Source organism: Hylobates moloch, unplaced genomic scaffold (assembly GCF_009828535.3).
Source record: "Hylobates moloch isolate HMO894 unplaced genomic scaffold, HMol_V3 SCAFFOLD_2, whole genome shotgun sequence".
In the NCBI taxonomy this organism is placed as follows: Eukaryota; Metazoa; Chordata; class Mammalia; order Primates; family Hylobatidae; genus Hylobates; species Hylobates moloch.
Window position 1 is genome coordinate 126735660 of NW_026652277.1, and position 12353 is coordinate 126748012.

The window sequence follows — 12353 nt, forward strand, 5'->3', positions numbered from 1 at the left end:
TTTTTCTTTTGGAGATGAAGTCTTCCTCTGTCACCAGGCTGGAGTGCATGGAGTGCAGTGGCACGATCACAGCTCACTGCAATCTCCGCTTCCCAGGTTCAAGCCATTCTCCTGCCTCAGCCTCCAGAGTAATCCCAGTGGGTTACAGGTGCACACCACCATGCCCAGCTAATTTTTATATACAGATGGGGGTTTTACTATGTTGGCCAGGATGGTCTCGATCTCCTGACCTCATGATCTGCCTGCCTCGGCCTCCCAAACTGCTGGAATTACAGGCATGAGCCACCACTCCCGGCCCCATTTTTTAGTTATTTGGTTTTTTGAGTTGTAGAAATTCTTCATATATTCTGGATATTAACCTCTTATCAAACATAAGATTTGTGAATATTTTCTCCTATCCCATAGGTTGCCTTTTCACTCTGTTGATTATGTCCTTTGATGCACAGACATTTTTAAGTCTGATGTAATTCCAATGGTCTTTTTTTCTTTTGTTGCCCATACTTTGTGTGTCATATCTAAGAAATCATTGCCAAATCCAATGTTGTGAAACTTTCCCCGTTTTCATCTAGTTTTACAGTTGTCAGTCTTACATTTAGGTCTTTGAGTTTTTTAATATATAAGGGTCCAACTTCATTCTTTTGCATGTGCATATCTAGTTTTCTTAGCACCATTTGTTAAAGAGACTGTCCTGTCCCTATTGAGTGGTCTTGGTACCTTTGCTAAAGATCATTTGGCTATATATGTGAGAATTTATTTCTGGACCCTATTCCATTGGCCTGTATGTTTGACTTTGTGCCAGTTCCACATTATTTTGATTACTGTTGCTTTGCAGTATGTTTTGAAATCAGGGAGTGTGAGACCTCCAACTTTGTTCTTTTTCAAGATTGTTTTGGCTATTCAGGGTCCATTGAAGAGTCTAGATGAATTTTGGCATGGAATTCTCTACTTCTGTGAAAAATGCCATTGGGATTTTGATAGAGATTGCATTGAATCTGCAGGTCACTCTGTGTGACCATGAGATGTCTTTCTATTTATTTGTGTCTTTAATTTCTTAGTAATGCTTTATAGCAGGGGTCCCCAACCCATGGGCCATGGGCCATGGGCCAGTACTGGTCTGTGGCCTGTTAGGAACTGGCTGCACAGCAGGAGGTGAGTTGTGGGCAAGCAAGCATTACTGCCTGAGCTCTACCTCCTGTCTGATCAGCTGCAGCATTGGATTTTCATAGGAGCTTGACCCTACTGTGAACTGTGCATGTGAGGGATGTGGGTTGTGCACTCCTTATAAGCATCTAATACCTGATGATCTCAGGTGGAACTTGTGCACTCCTTATAAGAATCTAATACCTGATGATCTGAGGTGGAACAGTTTTATCCTGAAACCATCCCCCACTGCACCGTCCACCCTGAGTCCGTGGAAAAACTGTCTTCCATGAAACCAGTCCCTAGTGCCAAAAAGGTTGGGGACTGCTGCTTTACAGTTTTCAATGTATAAGTCTTTTGTCTTAGTCTGTTCAGGCTGCTGTAACAAAATACCATAGACTGGGTAATTTATAGATAACAGAAATTTATTGCTCACAGTTTTGGAGGCTGGGAAGTCCAATATCAAGGATTTGGTGCCTAGTGTTTTCTTCCTCACAGATGGCACACTCTAGCTGTGTCCTTACATGGTAGAAGGGGAGCTCCCCAGACCTCTATTAAAGGACACTAATCCCATTCATGAGAGCAGAGCCCTCTTGACCTTATCACCTCCCAAAGGCTTACTTTTTAATACCACCACATTGAAGATTACATTTCAACATACAACATACATCAACATACAAATGTGGGGGGAGACACAAACATTCAGCCATCACATATCTCCTTGGTTAGGTTTATTCCTAAGTATTTTATTCTTTTTGATCCTATTGTAAATGGAATTGTTTTTCTGGATCATTCATTGTTAGTGTATAGAAATACAACTGATCTTTGTGTGCTGACTTTGTATCCTGCAACTTTGCTGATTTTATGCTTCCTCTTGATCACACCATCCTCAGCTGGGGAAGAGCTAGGGTGAGCAAAATCCACAAACTTTCCTAGCCTTTTGGTGCAGCCTTTTCCTGGCTTTGCATTTGCTCAAGTGCTGCAGTTTCCCAGTTGGTTTCTAGAGTTCTCACAAAGGTATTCTGGCCCACATATTGTTAACTCAGCACCTCTGGAAGAATGAGGACATGGAGTTCCCAAGTCCATCATCTTGCTGACATTACTCCTATCTACCAGTGTTAGCAAAAAACTAGTATGATGATTCATATATGATATTCACATATACAAATATGCTAATAAAATTTCTGATTCGTATGATATTCACATATACAAATATGCTAATAAAATTTCTGATTCATATATGATATTCACATATATGAATATGCTAATAAAATTTCAGAGTATATTGATTAAAAAATGCTTATCCAACAAGTTTTACTTATCTACTTATCTCCTGGTGGTATCAAAATCAGTCTCATTCTTAGAGATCATTGTTTGGACTAATAAAAAAATTTTCCCAAATATGGCCAAAAAACTCAAATTTTAACTCTTGAATCCTGGGAACCTCAACCAGAAATCTTCTCATGATTATTTTAGAAAAAAATTTTCCTCTGGTTGGGGAAGGTTTTGATATCCCCAGTGTAATGTACCTTCCCTAATTATTTTGGAAACTACTGGTTTCAAAGATTATATAGTAACATTAGAAATCCTGTGTGTTTAGTTTTGAGAAAACACTCCAACAGGAAGCACCTGCTAAATGGGAGGCATTGAAACATTAACTTTGTATCACATGCACTTTTATTACTTTAGGTATAAACATATTTTTTAACTCATTAAAATTTTGATTTCAATTTCTAAGTGATTATAAGTTCCAGTGGACTAAATGCATTCTAGTTGATCTTGTTTTGTGATCACTCTACTGCTGATTAGAATCTCTACTAGAAATTTTGTATTTTCAAGAGGAGGAACAAAGAGCAGAAATGGGATAAGTAAAATTTTAACTATCTTCTTGGGTTCAATTGTATTGCTCTGGTGAGAGAACTCAGCAGCAGGCAGAAGAGGACAAAGGCATGATGCATATTCAGTGAGTAATGCACTTATAAGTTTCTTTAAATATAAAACATATTGAAGATAATAATACTCTATTTCTAGCTAAGGTTATAGTCTTGTCTTCTCATGAGAGTAAATATCCTTGAGGACAGGTACCACCTCTGTTCAAAATTGATCCTTCCCAACCCCCACTTCCACACTACCCCGTACATTTGTAGGCAGGCACTAGATTGAGCTCACTAAATGTTTTGAGGAGTAACAGAGTTATCACAACAGCTTCAGTTAAACTTAGAGCTATTTCTACTTGTCTGATGAGTGTCATTTTTTGTTCTGTAGTCTCTCCCTAATGAATCCTTCTTTGTAGTAATTCTTAAAATTCTATTGGAACTCTAAAACAGTTCAAAAGAGAGCAGGCATAGGGCCATACCAGTCATTTCCAAGATAAAAATGGTCTTAGATAAGATTCTAAAGAAAGTCCACTCCTCTTTGTATGTTTCAAAATGGCTTCAAGTGTTTTGCCATTTAAGTGTGAATGTACTTGGCTTATGAAAGTAGATAGAAACTCAAAATTATTACTAATAGTGAAGTCATGACTTTTTAAGAGATTGAGACAGCAAATAAAATTGGAGAAAAATTCTTCTTTATTGAAAAATACCAGTAATACTGACAGACTTCAAAAGCAATTCACGCTTCCAGAATACAAAGTACTTAATACATATTTTCAAACCTGTTTGCATTTCAAACAAAGTTAGCGTTTTTGTAAATCAAATTTGATAACCCGACTAAAAATATTTTCCAGCTTTATTATTTAAGGAGCTGCACAACCTTTAAAGTGGGGATCAGGAGGCAGGCAGAGGCAGAGAGACAGAATGCACCCAGGACTGCGCAGCAGTCTACAGCAACATGTCCCACAACTTTGGTGCTGGAAACACAACTACTGCACAAGACAGCTGCCCTCCAGTGTCAGGATCCTGTGAAACAGCATATCAAAAGATTGCCAGCTTCTTATAATTTACACACTTTCATTTAGGATTGTTTTTGAGGAAAATCTTTAAGAATGCCATTGTAATTTAATATCCAGAACCCTGAATTTAAAAAACTAATGAAAGAAATTAACTGTTACCATCAAAATGGTTGTTGCTGAGCTGTGTGAGTAGGAATTCTATGCTTTTTTAGATGCAAGAAAATTAACACATAATGCAAGTTTAATTTGAAATCACACAAGTTCTGTATGTAGGCTCAGATAGTAGCAATGTTCACTTTTATTACTAATAGCTTAACTGAAACAGCCATCTATTCATTCCTGCAGCAGGAATAGCAGCACCAAGATCTTCTAAAATTCTTTACATATAAAGCTTAAGTCATTATCCAAGTCCCATTCTTTGCATGCTCCAATTCTTGTTATCTTATTTAACATAAAAGCAACAGGATTTGGAGAGTTACTATTTGCTGTATTAAAAGAGTTACACAGCATCTTGTACTGTCAAAAAGCAAAATACTGTGAATGGCAGCCTGTCTTCACAGCTCTAAACTTGAAGCTGCCAAACAGTCACTGCTTGTGCCAGCAGTGGTTTTCCACAGAAAAATAGCAGAAACTAAAGGAATCATGGCACAATGGATTTCTGAATTATTTTGTCTACCATTGGTCCTGGGGCTTAGTACCTTCCCCCTTGTAGACTATATCTGCTGATCATTCCAGAATCATCTTTAATGAAGGAAAGGCATCAGGTCATATAGCGGGTAATGGCTCTCAGAGCATAAAGGAGTTCTGCTTGCATCCTAGCTTCTATAAGAAGCAGATTAACATGAACCTGAATATAAAATACAGCATCATATAAGGAAGGGTTACAAGCATTCACAATCAGTTTTTCAGTGAATCTAATGAACACATAAAATAAGTACACTTCCTATGTAGTACAGAATAACTTAGCCTTGGGTTTGTTGAACAGACTATCAATTTCTCAAAACAACAGCTATCTTTTTTTTTTTTTTTTTTTTTGATACACAGTTTCACTCTTTCCCAGGCTCAAGTGCAGTGGCATGATCTCGGCTCACTGCATCTCCACCTCCTGGGTTCAAGTGATTCTCATGCCTCAGCCTCCCATGTAGCTGGGACTACAGGCACATACCATCATGCCCAACAAATTTTTTGGTATTTTTAGTATCACCATGTTGGACAGGCTGGTCTTGAACTCCTGACCTGAAGTGATCCGCCTGCCTTGGCCTCCCAAAGTGCTGGGATTACAGGTGTGAGCAACCGTACCCAGCCTAATATTCTTTTTGGATAGATTGAGCTTTCATTTGTATTTTATCATATTTCTTGGAGGTCTGTTACATGTCAGAAAATCTAGACACTGTTTTATCAGAATACCAACTTCCCCTGCCAAATCATTATTCAGTAATTTCTATAAAGATGTTTCAAAGAGAACAGACACTTCTACATATACACAGCTTTTATAAAACAGTCTTTCTTCTATGTGCTGACAGCCATGCCAGCACTTCTGAAGACAGGCCAGCCCACCTGTGCTCCCTGTCTTTATTCTTTTACTCTATCATCATAATGAGGTTCCCTTCTGAAGGGGTACCTGAGACAGCTGTCCTGGAATGTTTTTCTTTGGGTTGGTAGGGGTGACGGAAAGGGTTTCAGCACCATTAGGTTAGGTGAAGGAGACTACGAATCATTGCTAAGTTACAGAGTAAACAAGCCACAATAGGCACATACCTTCTCAGAGTGCTTGAACTGCCTCCAGAAGCTATCATACATTCTTTTGGTAACCTTTTCAGGAGTGCAAACAACAGTTTTGATATAAACTTTAAAGCTACGATCCAATAGCTGGTTAATTTCACCATAGTCATAATCATCATATCTGTTGAAAGACATGAGAATTATGATATTTTCAGTGTATAACCTGTTTTCATCTTACAAAAGGATACACATCAATAGTTAATGCTGTATTTTTTCTCTTTGTGTAGGCAGCTGTCCCCCAAAATGATAGAGCTTTACAACTGCAGGTAGATGAGTGAGTATAAAGGGATAAGAAACAGGGTACTTAGGGAGAGTAACATAACATTTTTTCTACTATCCAAGTATATCATTCCTGAAAGCTGACAATATTAACATAGCACTGGGTACCAAGCAATAGTGTATATCTGCAATCATGAACATGCAACCACACTGCAGAACAAACTATTATTGAGACGGAGTCTTGCCCCGTCGCCCAGGTTGGAGTGCAGTGGTGCTGTCTTGGCTTACTGCAACCTCTGCTTCCTGGGTCAAGCGATTCTCTCGCCTCAGCCTCCCGAGAAGCTAGGATTACAGGTGTGTGCCACCAATTTTTGTATTTTTACCCAGCCAATTTTTGTATTTTTAGTAGAGACAGGGTATCACCATATTGGCCAGGCTCATCTAAAACTCCTGACCTCAAGCGATCCGCCCGCCTTGGCTTCCCAAAGTGCTGGGATTATGGGCGTGAGCCACCGCGCCTGGCTGAACAAATTCTGAAAACAGATTTTGGGTATTATCAAAATTAAGAAACAAATTAATTACATTTGTTATTGATACTAGTACTTTATATGTATAGATATCTCTCTATATAGAGAAATTTATTTGTATAAATAAAAAGAATTACTTTACTCATGTTTCCAGGAGTTTCTGGGGTCAAATGAGAAAAAAGGCAGGGGCTGCAAGGAGAAGGATGGTCTATACTTAGGAGAGCCTATCCTGCTTTAAGCCAAGATGGCTGCATGCACCAGTTGTCTGCGTTGCTCCACTGGGTAATGGATTTCCAATCACATAGGCACTGAAGTCTCCTATTGAGTTTTCAGTGGAAAGGGGAGAAAGGTCTTGCAAAGCTGGTTCTACAACCATTCAGGAGGCTAAAGTCAATAGTCTGGCTACTGATTAGTGGGAAATTAGTTTAAAGTTGGTCAGATGTACTTCGAATGCCAGATCCGTTTAGAGTAGATTAAATAGGGTTTGTAGGTTTTGACCAGAGTCTCATAAAATGAATAGAAAGCCTGATTTTACAGCAAAAATAGTTAGCTAGTAAGCACTGTAGCTCAGAGTTTGTGTGCACGTGTGAGAAGGTGGTATACAATGACTGCATTTTCAATATAACATAGTAACATGGCTGAAAACCTAACAGCAAGGACATGAAAGTTTTGCATTTTGATTAGGTATTATGAGAGCAAGTACTCCTCGGAGGGAGCCTAAGAACAGCCAGAGGGGCAACATAAGGGTACTGATTTCCAAGGAGGTAGAAACATAAATGTATCAGGAGATAGATTATATGAAGAGAAAAGATACTAAAGGTTGAGTTCAGTGACAAACTTTGTTCTAGGACCAGCTTGCTTGTCCTCCCTTTCCTGGAGGCAGCTGTCATTCAATTCCTGTCAAGGTCCCTAATTCTCCCTCCTGCCTAGCTAGGAAAGAGGAAAAAAAATAAGCTGCAGTAAAGTGGTTCTTTGAAACATAAATAGCATAAAAATAAGTTATTGGGGAGGGGATGGGTTTTGATTATGTGTATGTGCGCTCCAAGCACTTGAATAATTTGGTCCAGAGGAAAACATCTCTTTATAAACACAGAAAGAAGACTAACCTTATTCCAAACATGCAGTGAATATAGTTCCAAATTGCCCGTCTAAGCATTGAGGTATCAACATCTTTGTGCATTGCCATTGTATTATAAGTAAGATTGTAAGCAATGTGAAATTTTTCATCAATCAACTGTCCCACATCTGGATAAAGGCGATTTACCAAAGAATAACCATGATCTTCCCAGCAATAGTCCTAAATACAGGGAATAGAACAAATGTGAATAAATGTGGTCAAGTACAGTTCTATATCTACAGCTCTGTAGTATGGTAAAAATCATTGTCATTTGGCTGACAATCCAACTGGCTTTCATCCCTAACTCCCAGCTTCATTTGCACTCCAATCTTTTTTCAATTCCCATACTGCAACATGCAAAAGGTTGTGTTTTATAACTCAGTGAGTTTAAAAACTAATAGTCTCAGAAAAAATAAAACTAATAGTCTCTTCCCCTTACACATCGGCCTTTATCTCTTTCACTCTCTCTCCACTCAGCCCCCAGATGTCACCAGCTTGGGAGTCCCCTCTCCTTTTCCACTGCTGCAGCCATTCAAATGGTCTTCAAATTATGAGTGTGTGTGTGTTTTAAGAGACAAGGTTTTACTCTGTTGTCCAGGCTAGAGTGCAATGGTATGATCACAGCTCATTGCAGCCTCCAACTCCTGGGCTCAAGCGATCCTCCTGGCCTCAGCCTCCTGAGTAACTGGAACTACAGGCACAGGCCACCTTGCTTGGCTACTTTTAAAAATTATTGTAGAGATAGGGTCTTGTTTTGCTGCCCATGCTAGTCTTGAATGCTTGGCCTCAGTGATTTTCCCATCTTGGTCTCTCAAAGTGCTGGGATTACACGTGGGAGCCACCAGATCTGGCCAAATTTTGTGAATTTTTAATTCAACACATCTATCACCCATTCCTTCTCCTACCCGCACTTCTGCCTTTTAGCCCTATTAACTGAGTCTCCTAATTAGTTTTCCTATATTAAATCTCCTTGCCTCCTTTCTTTCAACCTGAAACAAAACTTAATAAGCCCCTACTTCTTTGTTGCTTTCCTAAAAACACCTCTTTGATAGTATACCATCACACTGGTGAAAGCCTACAAACCCCACATAATCTAATGTAAACTGCTTTGGCATTTAAGGCACACCTAACCAATTTTAAACATACACCACTAATCAGAAGTAGGAATCTTTAGCTTGAAGCTCTCAGCAGCCAGCCAATCTCTTTATAATTCCTTCCTTCACTCTATCCCTCAACCTAAGCTTAATTATTGTCTAGTCTCCTCTACTTACAATACCCTTTTTACCATCCAAATTCTTCAAATCCTAATGTCCCTCCATAAAAAATTTCCAGCCCACATGATGTCTTCAATTTCTAATCTATTGTATAATTATTCTATAACTCTTCCTTGTGCCTAAATTTTGCCCCTTAGTTTATTTTTATTTTTTGAGACAGGATCCCACTCTGTCACCCAGGCTGGAGTGCAGTGGCTCCATCACAGCTCACTGCAGCCTCGACCTTCCAGGCTCATGTGATTTTCCCACCTCAGCCTCCTAGGTAGATGGGACCACAGGTACATGCCACCACACCTAGCTAATTTTATTTTATTTTTTATTTTTATTTTTTTTGTGGAGACAGGGTTTCCCCTTGTTGGCCAGGCTGGTCGTGGAACGCCTCAGCTTAGGCAATCCACCTGCCTCAGCCTCCCAAGGTGCTGCGATCACAGGCGGGAGCCATTGTGCCAGGCCCCTTAAGTTTCTTGAGCAAAGAAACAAAATCTTACGGTTCTCAAATTTCTAGTCAATCATGTGCATACAAGTTGCAATTTTACCTGGACACGAAATGTTGGAACATGCATCCCATGTCTAGAGAAATCTTTATAGCCATAACTAGTATCCTCAAAATGACGAGATACATCTCTTGCTGGTGTAACTTCTTCATCATCTGGGAAAAAAGGCCATTGAAAGGTTTTTAAAAATAGGATGCTAGTTAAAATTGATTTTACCCAAAGCAAGTAAAAATGGCATAACCCTTTCTCTGATACGGAATAACCAATATCAACCAAAGTAGTCTTACAATTATACAAAGTAGTTTACTTGCTAATAAATAGAATGTAGTAAAAGGAGATTCTCTGTTATAAAATGAAAACTCATAGTTGAATTCTCTATGCCTTTTATTGCCTCTTTCATAGACCCTTTCTCTCTCCTCCCATTCCAATTTATATGTATTAGGTTCAACTTATTCAAAGTATGAACATACTTTTGGCTAATTTTTAAGATAACTATAAAAATCAGCTATGCTCCAAAATTTAGCACTTAGATTACTTTTGTTGAATATTAATGACATATAATATGTAACATGATCAAAGAAAGAAATCCCATGGGTTAACACTTTTACAGTGCTGCCTGCACTGTGCCTAAGACTTTCTGGACTATCATCATGTTTAGGAGTTGATGAGATTATAGTTTCATTTAAGTGTAGCATTAGATGACAACTCTACATCTTTAGGCATGGAAACAAAAATTTTTCCTGGAAGAAAAAAAGTGAACATCCAACCTCCATTTGAACAAATTTGATTGTTTCTTTGCTATTAAGAAACTCGGTGCTCTTTCTCCCACTCTATTATATTGTCAAAATACATCTGGAGACACTTTATAAACTTTTTCTCCTTTAAATTACCTGGTTTATATATTATCTCCTGTAGCCTACATATAGATAAAGGTTAAACATAGAGGATTTAGGTTGTTGGTAATTTAATACATATCTCCTTTTCACAAATCATATAATTTTTGTTGTTTTTTTAGAGATGGGAGTCTTGCTATGTTGCCCAAACCAGTCTGGAATGCCTGGCTTCAAGGTGATCCTCCCACCTCAGCTTCTTGAGTAGCCGGTACTACAGGTACAAACTGCTGTGCCCAAAAAAATCACAAAATTTTAACGCTGGAAGCAGTCTTGGGACTATTTCCTCATATTAAAGAAGAGAAGCGTGGGCAATGTAGCAAGACTCCATCTCTTAAAAAAAAATTTAAAAATTAACTAGGTGTGGTGGCATGTGTCTGTAGTCCTAGCTACTCAGGAAGCTGAGGCAGGATGATCACTTGAGCCTAGGAGTCTGAGGTTACAGTGAACTACAATCACGCCACTGCACTCCAGCCTGGCAACAAAGCAAGACCCTGTTTCTTAAAAAAAAAAAAAAAAAAAAAAAGAGAAAAAAGAGGGCACTCATATGTTAAGTGACTTAGCCAAGTTCACAAAGCTTATTAGAAGTAATTTTAGTGCCAGAATCCAAATTAAATGTCCTCCCCCTTAGTCTAGGCTGTTTTCACTTATGAGCTTTTCTTAGTTGCTTGCTTTAAAAATTATTTGTAAATAAGAATACCTATGCAACAGTCTCTCTAAAAGGAAGGACATATTTAGATTGATGCTTTAAAAGTTATTTAAATTCTCTAAATAAAAAGTTGAGTTTGCAATAATTATATTGACTATATAATGGTTGTTCTTACCTGAAGAGAAGACAAACATACTCTCTCTTTTTTCTATTTCAAAACGTGAAGCCATCTCTTCCTGACTTGCCTCTTCTTCATCTCGACATTCCTGTAACTGCCTCATCTTTTCCATGAGGGCTTCAACCTCAAAGAAAGAATCACTTACCTGAAGAAAAAATACAATTAATGTTACATGTGGCAGACATAGAATATGTATGAATTATCTTTTAAGTCTGTCTCATAAGAATTTATATCTTTTTTTTTTTTTTTTTTGAGACAGAGTCTTGCTGTGTTGCCCAGGCTGGAGTGCAGTGGCATGATCTCGGCTCACTGCAAGCTCTGCCTCCCGGGTTCATGCCATTCTCTTGCCTCAGCCTCCCGAGTAGCTGGGACTACAGGTGCCCGCCACCATGCCTGGCTAATTTTTTGTGTTTTTTAGTAGAGATGGGGTTTCACCCTGTTAGCCAGGATGGTCTCGATCTCCTGACCTTGTGATCTGCCTGCCTCGGCCTTCCAAAGTGCTGGGATTACAGGCGTAAGCCACTGTACCTGGCCAGAATTTATATCTTAGTAGAATATTGAGAAAATATTCTTATAATTTTAATGTACATGAATGAATAAAAAACTATTTTGGCCTATTAGGAATACAGACATGCAGATTTTAAAATATAAGGAAAAAATGATTTTAAGAACACATTCTAATGCTTTTACCTTATAAAATTAGCAATAATGTCATTACTATTTATACTGTTTTAAACTACTTGTCAATTTAAAACAGAACTGCATAAGATAACTTCTACTTGCTTAATCTTTAAATAAATAAGATACACAAAGTATAAGTGATTTTGCATCAACTGTGTACACTGGGCATACATATTGTTAATGTGTCTATCATCTTTAATAATTAGCTCTATTTCTACAATTTACCAATTAAACGTGAAAGATGTCTTTACATGGCTGGAGTTGGGAAAGATGTCTTTACATGGCTGGAGTTGGCCACCTGACCTCTGCAAATGGATCTGGCAGCTGTCACTTGCTGGGATGACTACAGCAGTGTCACACATAGAGTAATGGGTCTGACAAAGGACTGGCCAAGTGGTTTTGTACTAGTAAAACCGGTTATACTTCTATACCCTGCTGCATTCTTGCTACACAAGCTAGATCAAATCTATGCAATTTATATCTTTCTTATAAAATGAATATATTAAGAA

The 12353-nt window shown here is 38.4% G+C and overlaps 1 protein-coding gene across 3 annotated transcripts in view; it reads right to left on the minus strand.

Annotated features, from left to right (window-relative positions):
* The window catches only part of SESN1 (sestrin 1), a 125121-nt gene that overhangs the window by 14281 nt on the left and 98487 nt on the right, over positions 1–12353 (minus strand). For 2 of the 3 annotated variants that reach the window (XM_032156213.2, XM_032156221.2), the window contains exons 6-10: positions 11161–11308; positions 9489–9601; positions 7668–7858; positions 5792–5936; positions 3693–4880 (exon numbers count right to left, since the gene is read on the minus strand). In XM_032156213.2, the coding sequence (XP_032012104.1) occupies positions 4794–4880; positions 5792–5936; positions 7668–7858; positions 9489–9601; positions 11161–11308 (684 nt within the window). In that variant the 3' untranslated portion in view covers positions 3693–4793. Of the gene's footprint in view, positions 1–3692; positions 4881–5791; positions 5937–7667; positions 7859–9488; positions 9602–11160; positions 11309–12353 lie in introns of those variants that run through there. The other variant, XM_058435456.1, reaches the window with a different exon arrangement.